General features: G+C 42.9%; 1 protein-coding gene across 7 annotated transcripts in view; it reads left to right on the top strand.

Annotated features, from left to right (window-relative positions):
* Positions 1-19,179, top strand: part of PKIG (cAMP-dependent protein kinase inhibitor gamma) — a 100,401-nt gene that overhangs the window by 75,855 nt on the left and 5,367 nt on the right. For 4 of the 7 annotated variants that reach the window (XM_038572412.1, XM_038572414.1, XM_038572413.1 and 1 more), the window contains one exon: positions 1,763-1,832. In XM_038572412.1, coding sequence (XP_038428340.1) covers positions 1,763-1,780 — 18 coding nt within the window. In that variant the 3' untranslated portion in view covers positions 1,781-1,832. Of the gene's footprint in view, positions 1-1,762; positions 1,833-4,955; positions 5,082-7,937; positions 8,002-19,179 lie in introns of all 7 variants that reach the window. The other 3 variants (XM_038572418.1, XM_038572416.1, XM_038572417.1) reach the window with 2 other exon arrangements.

A 19,179-nucleotide genomic window follows, 5' to 3' on the forward strand; every position in this document is an offset into this window, starting at 1 on the left:
CATTTCCTTCACCTTTTTTTCTTGGGAATTGTTTACTTTTTTCTCAAGTTACAGGAGCTCTTTTAATATTTATGTATTAAGGATTCTATATGTATTGCAAAAATTTTTTCTAATCTATTATTTGTTTATGAAACTTTTTCTATTTTTTTCTTCACAGTGTCTGGATTTTTTGCCTTGTTTAGTAATAATTTCCCCACCTCAGAGTTATATAAATATTTTTCCTAAACGTTCTTCCAATTCTTTTATGGTTTTAATTATTTAATCCTGAACCTTTAATCCCTTTGGAATTATGTTTAACGTAGCAAAGAGGTAGTGGTGAAGCTTTGTTCAAGATATGTCAGCACTATTTCTTAAATAAGCCGTCTTTTCTGTTTTGCATTGAAATTCCATCTTTGTGATAAATAAGTTCCTTTCTTGTATCCATTTCTGAACTTGCTGCTTTAGTCCACAGACCTATTTGTGTATCCCTGTGTTACAACCATATCTTTTTCTTCAGTCTTTATAAAGTAAATTTTTATTATCTCTTAAGACAGATCCTTTGTTTACATTTAAAAAATAATTTCCTTTCTTATTTCTTGGCTAAATTTTGGAGAGTTTATTATTCCATATGAACTTTAAAGTAATTTTACTTTAAAACCCCCCAAAACCTTTATATTCTTATTAAAGTTTAATTAAAACTAAGTAGTAATTTGGAGATGATTAATGTTTTTGGATAATTAGACCTCTCTACCCAGGAACATGCTAACTGCTTTGAAACTTAAATGTTCTATTTCTATGTTTTGTCATTTTACCTTAAAAGTTTTTAATATGCATCATGGATATATTGTCTCAATTAAACAGTATTTCTGTTTCTCCTGAAGTTTTTGTTCTGATCTCTCTTCCGTCCTTGATGCTCTTATTGTCAAATATGTTATCATCAAATTTGTGTTTATGTCCCCACTTAGCTTTATTTCACTCAGTGTTTTAGATTTACCAACACGCTGTACTTACTAATTTTGCTCACTGTTGATTCCAAAAATCTCACTTTCTGTGTTTGGTTTCCCTTCTGTTGGAGAACATTCTTGGAGTCTGAAGGGCAAACTTGCTCAGTCTTTGTCTGAAAATGTCTTTTGCACTCACTCTTGATATTTTAGAATTCTAGATAGGCAGCATGTATAATGATTGTGAAAGTTATGTGTGCCTCTTACAAAGTTTTTAACCAAAACAAAAATTATTCATGGAAAAAGTAAAAGTCTTTCACTCCTTTTCCCATAGTTCCTGAGTCCCAGAGAGACTGTTTATGGTTTGCTGCTGTGTAGATATAAAAAACTGTGTATTGTATACAAATGTTATAGTTTTCTAAGCATAAACAATCATGTTCATATTTTTTATTAAATATGATGACATATACAGTTTGTAGTACTTTTTTAACAGAGCATGTATATTTTTCCTTGTCAGTTCAAGGAAATCTGTCTCATTCTTTGTAATGGCCGCCTACTTTCTTGCTGTATTAATACACTGTAACTTAATTCTTCCTCTTAACATTTAACTTGTTTCCTATTTTCTTTGCTGTTACACAGTATATGTTACTGAGCATCCTTTTACTTGTGGGAACATACCTATAGCATAAACTCCTAGATATTTGACCCAAAGGATGTGTACTTTTAACATGTTACTAGATGTTAACTAGTAGTAGCTTAACTTGTCTTCCCAAAAGATTGTTTTAGTTTACAGCCATAGAGTGTGTCTGGCTCTAATTTTTGTTTTTCTTCTGGTCCCTTAGAATTTCCACACTGATTAGTCAACAGTGGAAAATCTGAAGAGATGCAAGTAGGAAAAAGAAACTAAACCAGGTGGGTAGTCACAGTGCTCATACCACTGTACTGTAGTATCCCAAATGTTTGTCTAAATACCTTTATTTCTATTTGAACAAATAGATTCCAAGTGAAATTAGAAAGGAATTTTGGTCCCATGAAGAAAAAAGCAGGATGGCCCTTTATGGAAGTTCTACAATAACACACTGCAGTTTACAGACCATTTTTTAAATAGCATCAGAAAAACAGTTTGCTTCTAGTGGCTCCAAAGAGAATGAGTTTCTCTAACCATCTACTTATGCTGATGGAATCATACACGGGAGTTATTAGCAGATTTGGGCATGATGCCAACTTTCCTGTCCACCAATTGTTGCAAAGCTATTTTCATAAAGTCTAAGGCACATTATGGGAATTTTAATACTGTGATAGAGGAGCAAAAGCAAGAAAAAACCAGCCTGGAGAAACAAGCACAGCCCACTAGTCTGATGCAGAGAGCTGGTGCAGGTCCCTTCTAGTCGGAAGAGAATTGTAGTTCATGAAATACGAATGGCCTGCTTGGAAGTATGGGTACTCTGGGCCTGTGTTCACACTGAAGCATTTCTGGCATCATTTAATCATTTTTAACAGCCTCTGATCCATTGTTCAGTCCCCTCCCTTCCCCACAACCTGCCCACCATCTTTCAGCTGTGTCTCCCTGCAGTTAGAGCAGAATCTCCAGCCTTTATTTCTCTGTCCAAGACCTAGTAGTCCCAGGAGCTTGGGGGATTTCCACCTCCTTTGAATTCCTTCTCTTTGTCTAGCCTGCCTCTAGCTCCTAAAATTCCTTTTTGTTGGTGGCAGAGTGAAAGTCTAGTCTATCTGGCAGCTGCCCTAGGGCTGGGGCTCCCCAGCTGTTTATCAGCAAGGCTTTTGTCCTGTTCTTACTGACTGTCCCTGGGAATCCCCTGGATGCAGTTATTTGCAGTGACTAAGATGCAACAATCAGCTCCCAGGACTGTTTATCTGGCTAAGGCCAGTTCGGAAGGGCATGCCTCTAGAAGGCCTCTGTTGCAGTTGCTGTGGGAGTACTGGGGCTCACAGCCACAGAATCTTGAGGATGCCAGGGTTATAGGAAGTCTGGAGCTGCAGTTTTGTTTTTTGTTTTTAAAGATTTCATTTATTCATGAGAGACATAGAAAGAGGCCGAGACCAGGGACCCCGATGAGAATTTGATCCCAGGACCCTGTGATCTGAGCTGAAGGCAGATGCTCAACCACTGAGCCACCCAGGCTCCCCTAGAGCTACAATTTTCAACCAGGGGTTTATGGTTAGTTTCTGGGATTCAGGATTCCTCTGTACTCATGGGTACAGTATTTACAAATATACTTTTCTGGGCCAAATGTCCATAGCTTTGCTCAGATTCTCAAAGGAATCTGTGACCTCTGAATTTTAGAAACCATTAGTCTAGAGAAAGCCTACTGTATCCCCCTGGGCACTAGCCTCCCAGATGCCAGGATCTTTTTTTTTTTTTTTTTAAGATTTTATTTATTAATGAGAGACAGAGAGACAGAGAGAGAGAGGCAGAGACACAGGCAGAGGGAGAAGCAGGCTCCACGCAGGGAGCCCGACGTAGGACTTCATCCCGGATCTCCAGGATCACACCCTGGGCTGAAGGTGGTGCTAAACCACTGAGCCACCCGGGCTGCCCAGATGCCAGGATCTTGAGAAACCTTACCAGGTCTCTGGTATTTCTGTTTAAGGGTGAACTGGGACAAATTACCTAGTGTCACTGAAGCTGAAAGCCTTCCCATGGGATGTCCCAAAGTCCAATCCTGAAATTATACTCCCAGTGCCTGTTTCATCTTATTGAACACATCAGGTATATTGAATACTCTAGGTGGTTTTTCTGGTTTCTAAGCCCATAGCTCAGAAGGGTCCTTTTAGGGCAGCTGTACTAACAGTGGTGAGAATAGTGTTGATGACTGAAATTCAGTCTGGCTTCCCGTTGCCAGAAACAGCAATAAATGCTTTATCCACATCATCTTTAACTCACACAACCCTCCAGTGAGGTAAGTACTGCTGTTTTACAAATGGAGAAACAGAGGCACAGAGAGATCTAGTAATTCACCAGAGATCACATAAGTCAGTAAGTGATACATGACCCATGCACGTGAGCTTAACCACCAAGCTTTATGATGAAAGTAAAGTGCCTTGGCAGAAAAACTAAAGTAAACAGAAAATAAAGATGGTCTGGACGCCTGGGTGGCTAAGTGGTTGAGCGTTTGCCTTTGGCTCAGGTCATGATCCTGGGGTCCTGGGATCAAGCCCCTCATCAGGCTCTTCGCAGGGAGCCTGCTTTTCCCTCTGTCTATGTCTCTGCATCTCTCTCTGTGTCTCTCATGAATAAATAAAATCTTTTAAAAAAAGAAAAGAAAAAATATGGGGCCATTTAGTGTAGATCAAACTGTCCTGTATATGGTAATAGAGCATTGCTGTATTATAGCAGATACACAGCTATGATCTCCAATCATTTAGAAAAGGTTGGTAACACATTAATGCATTATATGAGAAAAATTTGTCCATTATAATTCAGATAAGGGCTTTTTTATAGCTTTATTGAGATATAATTCATATACCGTACAATTCACTCATTTAAAGTGTACACGTCAGTGGCCTTCAGTGTATTTATGAAGTTGTTAGTCTATCACCATAATTAGTTTTAGAACATTTTCATTACCCATCACCTTCCCAACCCCATCCCTCCCCAGTCCTAGGCAACGCCACTATTCAACTTTCTGTCTCCAGACGAGGTTTTGATACTTACAAGAGTAACAGTGTGGGAATCTTGGTGATCTGGAGTGAGTCATTCCCTGAAGGATAATTAGACAAATGAAATTTGACTCCAACGTATTTTATAAATGGCTTAATGGCTAAGAAGCTACAAGCGTGTCTTTGATATGCCCAAATTTGGGGTTGACGTAGGCAAGAAACAAGTTTTTTCTGAGTCATTTCCACTTGTCAACATTCCCTGTCAAGTAGGCTCTTCTTGGTGAGCAGCTGTAAAACAATGGCTTCATGGGGCCACTCTTCCCCACTGGCATCAGAATCAGAGGCAATTCAGCACAGGATCTTTTTTTCTGTCATCGAATCCCTGATGTGGTTTCTCTCTTTGCCTTACTATAGTTGTCATTGTGAAGGCTGCTCATGTAGATGCCTGTCACTCTTTGAAATTCAGGAGACAGCATGCACAGGATCCTGCCAGGCCCTCGGAGGACACCCAGCTGCATGGCTCTCTCCAGCTTTTTCATGGTAGCGACTCCATTGTATTCTTTCCTGACTCATTCGTTTATTCATTCTTTCTTTGAGAAAACCTTTAGTAGGCACTGTGCAGCAGGCTCGTGGTAGGTGCTCAGGAAATCTGGGCTCTGAAAGGCTCCTCCTCCCCCTTGTTAGAGCGGGGGCCTTGTTTCACCCAGGTGGGGACAGCCGTTTATGTAGAGAGAAGCCAGAGGGACAGGGAGTTTGATAACAGAACAGTTTGGTGATGGGGATGAGACAGATGCGCTCTCAGCCACATCAGGACAAAGCCCCCATCACTGGCAGGCAGCATCCCAAAGAATGTGCACTGAATTAGGAGTGAGGAAGAATGGGTTCAATCCCGATTTGCTGACTAACCGGATGGGGGCCTTAGGTGGCTCTGTGAGTCCTGGTCTCCATTGTGAGGGTTAGATAACCCTCAGGCAGTGCCTCTGAGGTACTTTCAGGACCGTTGCTGGGAAGAGTATGCACTTAGTAAGTATTGAATGAATGACGGAAGGAATGAGGGAACGTTCTGTGATTCTCAGTGCTAGAAGAGAACTTGAGCAGGTCAGGTGGCTAGGTAGACACAAATGTAAATGAAGACAAAGGAGACCCTTCCTTTCCTCTTCTTGGCAGCCCACTCCTGCCACTGCCGCAGCCTCATCTATTCCGGGGGGGTGGGGGCTCTCACGTCCTCTGCTTCCCTGAGGCCTAGGAGCCAACCAGTCCTGGGTGAGAATGCAGTCTCCAGTACATCCCAGTATATTTATTTATTTATTTATTTTCATCCCAGTATATTTAAAAGGGATCTAGTTATACAGGGCTACCATGAAGGAACTAAGAGGATGTATGGAAAGCACCTGTTACCGTGTCCTGATGCACAGTATATACACCCCATATGTAAGAGCTATTTTAATTTTATTCTTATCGTTGTTATTTGGTCAGGAGCCAGGGCCAGATTGTTATTTCATTTTTTTTTTTTTATTATTATTTATTTATGATAGGCACAGAGAGAGAGAGAGAGGCAGAGACACAGGCAGAGGGAGAAGCAGGCTCCACGCACCGGGAGCCCGACGTGGGACTCGATCCTGGGTCTCCAGGATCGCGCCCCGGGCCAAAGGCAGGCGCTAAACCGCTGCGCCACCCAGGGATCCCCAGATTGTTATTTCAATCACTGGCTTGACAGTGTAGATTTTCTTAAGTTTCTATTTTGTTTACCAAAACATTCATGACTATATTTATTGAGCCTCTTCCATATATCAGGAGCTATGCTGTGTGCTGGTGATACAGTGACAAACATGGAAAGTCAGGGTACTTGTCCTCTTGGAACCAACTGGGAAGACAGATAGTGAACAGGTATATCAACACTTGCATCATGAAAAAATATAAAGAGCTTTTATCTTTTCTGCTGGGTCAGGGAAGAGGTTGCTCTGGCTGAAGGGTATCTGTCCTGAGCCACTAGGAGTTACACAGGACACTTGGGCTGGGGGCCGGCCATCTCACGAAGACTCCATTCCTGGAAGTGGAGGGTGGAGGGCTGCAATACTGAATCCAGGGACTGGGAATCTGTGCAGACTGCTATTGTGGGCCGAGGACACAGGGGAATCCATACTCCCTGCCTTATTTTTCCAGGTTCCAAGGGAGGCCATTTAGTTAGTATTTATACCTATGTTGTGTCTTGTGGATTCTGATCTGTATTTCTATCCAGACAGAGGCAGGAAGAATAGAATGAGAACTTTGTTTCTCTTTCAGCTTAAGACAAGAGGCTCCAAGTCCTGCTGGCACTACCTTCAGGCATACAGTGTCTGTGTTCTGTGAGCCCTGCGTGATGAGGTGGCTTCACTCACCCGAAGCTTCCCTCACCCCACACTAGCCAGAAAGCTCTGAAAATTGGTATGGAAGGGAACTATTAAAGCATCCAATTGGAAATGCCTGTGAAAGAGTAAAATCAAAATCACAGCGCAATCCAGAGGCACCTTTGTCCTCCAGGACCCCAGAAGGGGTCAGCCACCCTCAGGGTTCCTGCACTCCAGCTTTGTGACCTCCTGCCAATCTTTCTGCACACCAGGCAAGCCCCCACCTCTTGCATCTCCTCCCTCTGCCTGGCACAGTTTCCCCAGGTATTTGCCTGCTTCCCTCCCTGCCTTCGGCTCTCTGCACCAGGGTCCCACCTATCAGAGGCTCCCTATCCACTCTGTAGAAAAATCCCATACCTCTTGCCCTGTTTGGTTTTCTCCTTAGTACTTTTGCCACCTGCTGTTTATTCTGTTTGCTCGTTAGTATGAGTTGCTCCACTAGAATGTCAGCTTCATGAGAGCAGAGTCTATTTTGTTCACAGCCAAATCCCCAGTGCCCAGTGAGGGATAGATAAAAAGGAAGGAGGGCGAGTAACTTCCTTAAAATTAGTGACTGTGTATAAATGACTGAGCTTCCCCTGAGCCCCCCACTCTGCCTTACACATCTTTTCATTACAGATCTTAACTACTAAGTTCTTTAAAGATTCTGAAAAATTTTAAAGGTTTGTATACAGAAATAATCCCTAAACTCTGTTCTGTCCCCTCACCTGTGTGGGCTCTGACACCCTCCTGGCAGTAGCAGAAGCCCATGCCCTGTGTCCCCATGTGGCACTACTAGAATCCCTGTGATAGGCAAGGGGTGCAGCTTGAAACCCTCTCCAAGCGATCCTGGTAATTGTGCTATATGCCCCCCACACTGTTTATAAGTATCGAGGTGTGAGTCGATCTCCCCAACTAGGCCATGAACTCCCCTCAAGAGCAGTGATGTTGTACTGTTCTTGCATTCATGGCGTCTAGTCCCAAGCCTAGTATACACTGAATAACAAGTAAAATTTTGTTGAACCAACAGATGGATACGTTAATATTATAGAAATCATATCTTGCTGCTTTTCATCCTCCACAGTGGATTTAAGGTATGTTTTTTATAGACTTCTGGAGGGGGGCACGTAGGTGGCTCAGTGGTTGAGATCTGCCTTCGGCTCAGGTCATGATCCCAGGGTCCAGGGATCGAGTCCCACATCAGGTTCACCGCAGGGAGCCTGCCTCTCCCTCTGTCTGTGTCTCTGCTTCTCTCTGTGTGTCTCTCATGAATGAATGAATGAATGAATGAATGAATGAATGAATGAATAAATAAATAATTTATTTTATTTATTTATTTTTTTTTTAAAAAAGACACCTGGAGAGGGACCCCAGAGCTGGAAGTAGCATGCTAGGGACCACTCTGGCTATCCATTGCTGAACAACTGCAGCTCTAGTACTTAGTGGTTTGAAATAACAGTAATAATTTGATATCTCTCATGATTTCTGTGGGTCAGAAATTGGGGAAGTACTTGTGGCTTGGGTCTCTCATGCAAGAACAGCTAAGGGCCAGTGCATCTAGCAGCTGCCAGCTGCATCTTTCCACATGCCCTAGCAGGATTTCTCCATGTGGACACTTCTTTGGGCTGGTTTGAACTTCCTCAGACCGTGGCAGCCTCAGATTCCTTATGTGCAGCTCAAAGCTCCAAAGACAAAAGTGTCCCGAGAGAGCCAGGGGGAGGCTGTGTCTCCTCCCCTAACCCCATTTTGGTGGTCACACAGCATCACTCCTATTGCATCCATTAGTTAGGCCACATCATTCAAAGGATTCAAATTAAATTCCCCCTCTTGATAGGAGGAGCGTCAAAGTACTTACAGAAATGTGTCAGAATTACCACAAAGACCCCAGCTTACCCACTTCATTCTACATTTGAGACACCCAAGGTCTGAGGGGAGAAGAACCTTACCCAGAGGTACTTAGCAGAGCTGGAGCTCAGGCCAGCCTCTGGACCTTTGGCTGGCCTGCATGGAAGTGATAGTACTTTCTTTCCTGGCCTCCCTCCACAGTATGCTGGGGACTGCCAGTCTCTGGGTACTGTTTTAGCCAAGCCATCAGCAAGTTCAGATAGTGTAAACAGCAGAAGGCCTGGGGAGACCCAGTATGCCTGGTCCCCAAGTGGTAATACAGCTGGACTTTCTGCCTCTTTCCAGAGACCTCTACAGAAGCACAGATGTTCATGGAAATTTTTTTTTTTTTTTTTTTTTTTTTTTTTTTTTTAGATGTTCATGGATTTAAAGAGGTTGTATCACTGTCTCAATCCCCAGGCCCTACCCTCTTGCCCTGCCCCAGAGAGAGATGTGGCTGCTGAGGGAATGCGAGTTTCAAAATTTACCCCAAATAATTATTTTTCCATTGCTGTGAAGCTAGATGACAAAAAATAGGATTTGGTGGCTGAATTCAGAGAATCAACCTAACATCACCAAAAAAGATTCTGAAGATTTTTACCTCCAGCTGAAAATTCTAAATAGAACTTCACTTAAGTGGGGGGAAAGTACATATAGGTATATGTTTTAGCCAGCGGTATAGAATATTTTCTTGGGACTTCATTGCTTTCTTGCTCTTCCCTCAGAAGCGCCTTACTGTGAGGTTGGAGACAGAGAGGAGAAAAGGGAATGGACAGCAGCATTTAGCAAACCCTTACTAAGTTCCAGGTAGATGCTGATTCATTTCTGTGCCTTCTAGCCGAATACCACAGGCTCAGTCCCACCCCACTCGGTGGATATATCACTCTGGGGAAGCTACTTAACTTCTCTGCACTTCAGCTTTCACTTCCGTAGAACAGGACTAAGAACACTTTCCACCTCATAGAGCTGCTATAAAATTTAATGAGATAATGCCTATAAGATGCTTAGTGCACAGTCTGGCATGTAATAAGGGCTCTGTAAATGCTGGCTCTAATTATTCCCCACAACCACCTTTTGAGGCAGTTGTCATACCTACCCAGCAACCCCCATCTTCCAGAAGAGGAATCTGTGGTCAGGTGAGTCTCCCAGCTGTAGGGGCAGAAGCCAATGACTCTGTAGCCCCTGTCACATCCACCACACTACACAGGACTGCAGGTGGCTCAGCCAGAACTCCCTGACTTACAGAAGCGATGAGCCCTGGAGGCTGCTGTGCCCTGTAGGTCCCACTGGTCAGAGTCCCAGAGCAACAAAATTTGAAAAGGCAGGGCCAGGAATCCATATACAAGGCACTGTAAGGGGAGCAGAGGAACAGAGAATATTCCATGCAGAGAGAACAGTCTCGTGAAGGCCTGAGGTCAGGAAGAACTTAGTTGGTTTGAGGAATTAAAGAGTAAATGGACCACAAGATAGCGGGAATGTGAAGAAAGATCACAGAGGAAGGCAAGGCCAGGTCAATGCAGGACTTCAGAGGCTGGTGGGATGAGTTTGGATTTTCCAGATGTCGAATGGAAATGCTTCCAAGGTTGAATGAAGCAAGGGAATGACCCAAAGTCTGATTTGCAGACCTCACCCCTGCTGCTTATGTAGAATATAGACCTTGGGCCAAGGGCAAGGGCAGAGCGAGGATCCAGTGAGGAAGCTCCACCAAGGGTGCAGGTGAGGCATGATGGAGACCATGGAGGGGGAAGGAGGGCATATTCAAGCTGAGCTTTGCAAGTGGAAATGACAGGACCTGGTGATGTATTGTATATGAGTGGAGGATGAGGAGGAATCCAGGATGACTTCAGGCTTCCAGCTTGAGCAGTCTGGAGAGATGGTGCCTTCACTGAGCTGGAGAAGGCTAGAGGGAGCAGGCTTATGACTTGACACATTGAAGTAGACAGATTGGCAAATCTGGAGCTCTGGAGAGATGCCTTAGGTTATGTGGGAAGTCCTCAATTTACTGTTAAGGGAAAGGATTAAGAACTTCCAGGGACCAATAAAGAGGAGAACCCAAGTCTGGTCCTGATCCCAGTCCTAGGCGGCCTGGCCTGTAACACAAAAGTCCCTAACAGAGGAGGCATCTGTGTGGAAGGGGTTACGACACGGCCCAAGAGGTTAGGGGAGGCCTCTGGAGGACAGTGATCCTAGTAAAAGGATGTCTACAGGGACTGGCAACCAGGAGGTCACTGAGGACTTTGTGTGACTCAGCTCCCTGCCCGATCCTCCTTACTGAGCGGACTCCCAAAGCTTGTGTCTCCACCACCTGGCCCTCTGGGTGCAGAGGCCAAGGCCCTGTCTGACTGCCTCCAAGTGAAGCCTCCCTGGAGGCTCCTCCCGTAAGGCCTTGCCCTGGCAGGAGACTTCTCTCTGGTGGGCCAATCTGGGTGTGCCCCCCAAGGCACCTGGTTAGAATCTGCTGCCCTGCCCTTTCTCAGGTTCTGGCATGTGCTCTGTTTGGGCCCTTGACTTTCCTGCTGCTGGCCTCAGTGCCTCTTCTGGCCGTCCATCAGAGTTCGGAAGAGTCGCTTCCCTTTGAAGTTGAGGAATGCCAGCTCAGTAGGCCCTGGTATTTCTATCAGGTTTCCACAGCCCGTTCTTCCCTCAGAGAAGCCTTTAAGAACATTCTCCCCTGAGGAGGCCTCTCCCACGAGACCAAGTCTCACTCCGTGCCCTGTGTCTTTTGCAAAAGGGTCTGCTTTCTTTTTGTATGGTCTCTGCAAATATTTAATTTTTGAAAAAGAAAAGGAAAACAGGAAGTGACCTTTCTGGTATATTTGGAAAACAGTTTGGAGTTGTGCTGGAATCTGCCTGAGCAATGAGGGCTAGTAGCTGCAGTCTTGGAACAGACCATGGAGTTCTTGGCAGAGCCCAGGGCCTCTTCTGTTTATGGAGGGGGGGGGGGGGTGCTTAGAAACCGAAAGGAAAGGCAGCTTCCTGTGGGGAGCTTGACAGTGCCCAGAGCAAGCACCTGCAAGAGTCTCTGACCCTGGGTCGCCAGGGCTCTGTGTCTAGGTCTGGGAAGCTGTTTACAAGAGTCTTCCCCTTCGTCCTGGGCATTTGGAGTCAAATGCCTTACCAGTGACCAGATCCCAAGAAGGCCCTTGAATCTCCTGAGGCTGTGGAAGAGTGAGGAGTGTCACTCTTGAGTACTTCATGGGGCTGGAGAGCTGAGATTGGAGGTCTTAGATCACTAGACCCAGAGTGGCTGTTGCCTTTGCCTGGATCACACTCTGTCCAACTTTCCTGTTGATCTCAGCACAGGGTCACCTGCGTAAAGAGGCTTTCCCTGACCATACAACCCTTAACTAAATATCCACACACAGAACCCTGTTCTCTTCCTTTGCACTTACCACTGTCTGTGATGATCATTCACCTGTTCATTGCCTTGCTCTCTTATCAGATGGTAAATGCCTTTTAAGTCTCCAGTGTACAGTCTATACTGGCACAGTTCCTGGCATATAGAAGGTGTTTGGTAAACAATGAATGAACAAGAGGAAGGAGGGAATGAGAGGGAAGGAGGAAGGAAAGAATGTCAGGACTGGAAGACATGTAGAGAGCATATTTCAACCTTTGTTATATTCATATGGGAGAAAAGGAAGCTGGGAGAGAGGATGGGTATCACCCTTCAGCATGGAGATTGAGCCAGGCCTTTGGCCCCTTTTATGATCAGGGCAGCACACCCCTCGATCTTTCTGCCCTAGAATCTGGAACATCTTCTATTATTTACTCATTCATCAAATATTCATTGAACTTCAACCGTGTGCTAGGCCTTTCAGATATAGCAGGATGCAGGATACATGCCAGCCACGGCTGCCTCTTGTGCGGAACTTACATTCCCTTCATAAAGAACAAGAGAAGGAAGTATAAGTTTTTGGCCTTCTACATACCTACGAACTATGTTTTATCAAACATAAACATAAAAACAAAGGATTTGAATGAAAATGTCAAGAAGACAGTTTTACTGATAAGACACCCAATTGAAACAGGCCATACTAATGACTTATTAATTGTGTGCTTCTTATATTCCACATACCTTGTAAGACTCTTTACACACATCGTCTCTGTCAGTCTTCGCAGTAGACCCCTGATCAGCAGGGTGTTACTGTCATCGCCACACCGCTGAGGAGGAAGCAAGTCCAGAGAGGTGAGGGGAATGGTCTGAGGTCTCCAAGCTAGTGAATAGGGATGCCGGACGGCATGTTTATACTGAGATGCCTACCAAAACATACACCACCACCACCACCCCCAGGCCTCCTGAAGGGGCAGATTGGTATGGGAGAAAGAGCTCTGGACCAAGAGTTAGGACTCCTTGATGCAAGAAATTTGGGCAAGTGGCTTTTTCTGAGCCTCAGTTTTCCCAGCTATTAATGAGAGACTTCTCAAGATGGAGTCTGGGATCTCCTTCAGTTTAATTATTCCACAAATGGTTTTGAGGTCAGTGGAGAAAGTAATTAAGGTAGATCTCCAGCTCATACCTTAAACTCTAGATCAGAGACTTCAGTGTGAAAAATAAAGTCATGAAAAAATTAAAAAACAAAAACCCAAACCTCAAAAGGTACAAAAGGAAAAGGCATAAGCACCAGACACTGTCCCCAGGGCAAGCACTTTCTCTGTTTTTCCAGATATACCGTATGCAATATATATATTCCCTCCCTCCCTTCTTCCTTTTTCCTTTATATCAAACAGAAAGTTTGGCCTTCTATGCACATGAAAGTGTAAGAAATAAATGAGGGAGAATTCTTCACTAATCTCAGAATGGGAAAAACTTTTCTGAGCATGATCTTCTGAGAGTGATCCAGAACCTAGAAGCCATAAAATAAAATATGGATCAGTTTGATCACATGAATAGAAAAATTGTGTGCATGGGGAAAAAATGCCAAAAATTAAAGTCAAAGAACAAATGACAAGTAAAAAATACTTGTAATTCCTCATACAGTAAAAAGACTCATTTCCTTTATATGTAAATTCCTACAAATCAATTTTAAAAAGCTATAATCCAGTAGAAAAATAGGCAAAGGGATTTGAATAAACAGTGTACAGAAAAAGAAATAGACGTTGAAAGATGGTCAGCTTTGCTCACAGGAACAGTATAAGCTAAAGAACCAGTTACTGTTTCATTCACCCTTCAGACAGAGGGCGGGGAAATGAGGATGTTGATGAGAGTGTATTGAAACAAAGTTTGGGCAGCCCCTGTGGCGCAGTGGTTTAGCTCCGCCTGCAGCCTGGGGTGTGATCCTGGAGACCGAGGATCGAGTCCCGCATCGGGCTCCCTGCATGGAGCCTGCTTCTCCCTCTGCCTGCGTCTCTGCCTCTCTCTCTTTCTGTGTCTCTCATGAATAAATAAATAAAATCTTAAAAAAAAAAAAAAGAAACAAAGAAACAAAGTGTTCCTCATATATTTCCAATGGGAAATAACCTTTGTAGAGGCAGATTTTGGTGGTGTCTATTCACCACTCCTTTCCCATCCACAGATCCTTTAATGTGGCAATTCTGCTCTTATGGAAACAACCCCAGGAGTACCTGGCTGGGTCAGTCTGTAGAGCATGTGACTCTTGATCTTGAGGTTGTGGGTTCAAGCCCCACACTGGGTACAGAGATTATTTTTAAAAAATTAAATCTTAAAAAAAAGAAACAACCCCAAAGTCCATCAAGAGAGAAGTAATCGGTCTACAGCAGAGACAGCAGTATACCATACAGTCAATGAAAAAAAGAAGAAAAAAGTTTTAGCTATAAAGAATTTTGGATTTCTCACATTTTGATTGGTAATCAGTGCTGTGGCTTCAGGGTGATCTGGAATTGTTTCCAGGATACATTTTTAAATTAAAAAAGCAAGATAAAAAACAACTTTTGAGGTTTGGGTTTTTGTTTTTGTTTTTTAATTTTTTAAGCTTTATGTTACATGTTATACTTTTCAGAGTATTTTCACATGGGTATGACGTGCATTTTAAAATCTCTTCCATGGTACTGACTTCAATATGAAGTCTGAACTTAGTTTTAATTTGAATTTGTAACTATATTTGAGATTTAAGTGAAAGATGAAACCAGGAAGCCTTTGATGTGGTCCCAATAGTTTTTGTTTTTGTTTCTCTTGCCTTAAGAAAGAAACATGCCTAGAAAAATGTCACTTGTGGTTAGTGTTAAAGAGATTACTGCCTGTTTTCTTCTAGGAGTTTCATGATTTTATTTTATTTTATTTTATTTTTTTTTTTTAATTTTTTTTTTTTTAATTTTTTTATTTATTTATGATAGTCACACACACAGAGAGAGAGAGATTGGCAGAGACATAGGCAGAGGGAGAAGCAGGCTCCATGCACCAGGAGCCCGACGTGGGATTCGATCCCGGGTCTCCAGGATCGCGCCCTGGGCCAAAGGCAGGCGCCAAACCGCTGCGCCACCCAGGGATCCCGAGTTTCATGATTTTAGATCACACATTTAGGTTTTTAATCCATCTTGAGTTTATTTTGATGTATAAGAAAGTAGCCCAGTTTTCCCAGCATTTTATTGAAGAGACTGTTTTCCCCAGTGTATATTCTTGCCTTCTTTGTTGTAGATTAATTGACCATGTGAGCATGGGTTTATTCTCGGCTCATTATTCTGTTCCATTAGGATCTAGGTGTCTGTTTTATGTGTCAGTACCATACTGTTTTGATACTACAGCTTTGTTGTCTATCTTGAAGTGTGACACCTCCAGCTTTGTTCTTATTTCTCAAGATCGCTTTGGCTATTTGGGGCCTTTTATTGGTTCCTTATAAATTTTAGTATTATTTCTTACAGTTCTGTGAAAAATGCTGTTGGTATTTTGATAGAGATTCCATTGAAGCTATAGATTGCTTTGGGTAGTATGGAATTTTAACAATTAACAATAACAATTTAATTATTCCATTAATGGAAGGAAATACCTTTCCATTTGTTTGTGTCATCTTCAGTTTCTTTCATTAATATTTTACAGTTTTCAGTACGAGTCTTTCACTGCTTGGCTGTTCCTAAGGATTTTATTCTTTTTGATGCATGTTCTTTTTGAGTTTTATATTATATGCACACATACTCAAAAATGAAATAATTTAAAAATAAAGTGAATGTTTTCACTATGAAGAATACAGAAAAATTTTTAATTGTAATTTAAATTTGTGATGCTATCATTGATATTTTTCTCTATTTAACAGTTGTGAACATTTTCCCAGGTCTTTTAAAAATATTCAGAAACATGGGGCACCTGGGTGGCTCAGTCAGTTAAGCGGCTCAGTCAGTTAAGCGTCCAAATCTTGATTTCAGCTCAGGTCGTGATCTCAGGGTCTTGGGACTGAACCTCACCTCAGGCTCCACACTCAGCAGAGAGAAGCCTGCCTAAGATTTTCTCTCTTTCTCTCTAAAATAAAATAATAAAATAAATAAAATAAAAATCACAAATGTTTTAATGCCTGAAGTATACTTCATTTGGCTGTAAATTAGTTAGATATGTATATATTTCTCTGTTTTCCATATAGGAGCTCATTTTGATATCTTAGTTTTTGACTATTGTAAGTAATATGAATATCTTTGTACATTTATCCTCATGCACAACTTGGATTCTTAGAATCAATTATTATGAACTGAGCTGCTCAAGGATATGAAAAAAGTTGAAGTTTCTTAATGCATCTGAGCAAATCACTCCCCAGAGAGGCTCTGGCAGTTTATACTGTCATTAGCAGTCTGATAATGACCATTTTCTGACGCAGTTTCCAACTCTAAGGATTCATTTCCCCATTGCTGTTGACTTTAAAGAACAGAGAGCAAACATTCAAGTGTTGAAGATAAATGAAATTGTGTGCTTGTGCTGCGGATCAGGGGGCTCCCCAGACTAAATCCTAAGACAGCTTTAGAATCCCTCTTCCCCAAGAGGATGAGGATGGGGCAGAGGCAGCCAGAGCACGCTGGGTGCATTGGTGTTTTCTAGGATTGGGCTTTGCACTTGGCACATTTCCCTCTCTGAGCTAGGAGGATCAGCTCTTTGCACAGGGTAACTTTGTTAGGCAAGGGCAGGAGCCAAAGCCCTAGGGTGTCTCTTCCAATGGGAAGCTGACCTTTTAGATGGAGCTTATAACTCCATCCCACAGTGTCAGACCCTAGAGATAATGGACAAGAATATCAGTAGTCTACAATGGACAGAGACCTTTCCTGGCAGCACTTGGGAGTCGCCACAGATAAGGAAAGAGAGATGGAGGGAAGATAGTAAGTAGACAGAAATTTGAGAACTATTTATTGAGCACATAGTCTTTGCCTGGCACTGGTCGAGAATCTAAGGATGCAGCAGCCAGAGTGTGTTGGCTCTGCTGCCTGGATTAGGCCTTTTGGTCTGGCATGGTGAAATCCCTGTTCTATGGAACCAACATCCTAGTTGGAAAGAAGTTGAGGAGACAGAGCTTGGGGAGGTGGTGTGGCCTTCCCAGGGCCTGTCCCTTGTGCTTGGCAGCAGATGTAACACAGAGGATGAGCCTGGGCCCAGGAGCCAGATAGATCCCCCTACCACCTTTCTGAGTCATGGTTATAAGCTCACCTCGATGACCTCAGAAGGCTATTGTGGCAATTTAGTAAGGGAGGTACAGAAAGTATAGAATGATTTGGTAACTGTTACCTTTATTATTACTATTAGAATTGTCAGAAATTTTATTGTTATTACTGTTACTGCAACAGGCCAGTCCCCTGTTCTGAAGCTTTGAGCCATTTCCCAAGAGGGAGAGTGCAGAAGTAAAACTTCTGTGACCTGCAGAAGGAACCACATCTGGGACTTCAGAGAGTTTGTTGTTTTGTTTTTTGCTGAGAAGACCAAGCACTGGGGCAACTTCTTTCTCTCAAGGCAGCCAAGAAAAGTAGTCTGAGCACACCCTCTATTGGAGCTTGGGGGGATTGCCTTAGACAAGCCCTGCCTTTATTTTACAGATGGGGTAACAGAGGCCCAGAGAGGGGCAGAGCATTCTCATAGTGCCCATGCTATATTCTGTAGTTGTGTCTTCTGAACTAGATGTTGTGGGGAGATGTGGGGCCAGCCCTCCATACTGGCAGCCCAGCCCGTCCTTCCACGCTCACTCCCTCTCCACACTTACTAAGCCCCCTACACCAGGCACCTTCTGCCAGTGTCAGTCACCTAATGAAAGCATCATGCGATTGGGCTGATAAGAACTTCCACCATTACAGAAATAGTCTTAGAAGTAAAAGTTCCCCTTAGTTACAAAGAACCACACTTGACAAAGTTTTTTTCCTCATATCTGCTCTTTCCCTACAGAAACTAGTTTCTATCTTAGGTGTTGTTTTGCAATTAACAGTTTATCTCAGAAACCTTGCTATATCAGTACAGGTCCATCTGGTGTTATTTGAATGCCTTCAGAAAATCAGAGGTGCTCAGTGAGAAATGTTCATGTCCCTCTAGCAGATGAACATTTTTTATATAATCGCAATACTGATCGTTGGCAAGGGTGCAGATAAATGGACAATCTTATGTGTCGCAAATGGGAATATAAATAGGAATAGTGCAGAATTTAAAAGTTTTTTCTCTCCTTATTTTTTGTCATCGTAAGTACCTATACTATTCACAAAGGCAGCTTGGCAATGTGTCTAAACAATGTGCTTAAAAATCATCTCATCCTTCTCTTTAGCCCAGCAATTCTGCTTCTAGAGATGTACTCTAAGAAAATAACTAGAGCTAGGCATAGAGCTTTACATAAAGATCTTGTACTGTCTATAATGGTAGAAAATTGGAAACACCTCTATGTTCATTTCTAGAGGACTGATCAAATCTTGGTACATCCAAGTACGTGTGTACAAAACTCATCTAGAGGGAATCTTAATGACATGTTCTAGAATATTCTACGGAGGAGGCTATAAAATACAGTATAATCCCCGATGTTTTCTTTTTTTTTTTAAAGATTGAGAGCATGACCCAGCCACCCAGGCGCCCCGTCCCCAGTGTTTTCAAATATATATGGCTCTTCTTTATATATGTGGTTTTCTTCTCTCTGTAGGCTGTATTATCAACCAATAGAGCTCTTAATCATCTCTGTAGCAGTAACTTCTAATTTCCTTTCTTCCCCATACCATTCCCCATCTCTCTGTGAGTTCTAGCCCGTTAACTCCAAGCACCTACTCTGCATCTCCCCCTACAGGGCTCACAAGCATCTCCAAGTTGGTTTGGTCAAATAGAACTCTTAATCTTCACCTCACCATCATGCCCCAAAATTTTCCTCTGCTGTTCATCTTAGTAAACTACACTTCAGCTTAGTTGGATCAGAAAGCTCACTTCCCCACCAGTCAGATACCAGGTCCTATTGATTTAACCTCCAAGGTAATCTAGAATCTGCACCACTACCTCCTCC

The sequence above is a fragment of the Canis lupus genome, chromosome 24 (assembly GCF_011100685.1).
Source record: "Canis lupus familiaris isolate Mischka breed German Shepherd chromosome 24, alternate assembly UU_Cfam_GSD_1.0, whole genome shotgun sequence".
In the NCBI taxonomy this organism is placed as follows: domain Eukaryota; kingdom Metazoa; phylum Chordata; class Mammalia; order Carnivora; family Canidae; genus Canis; species Canis lupus.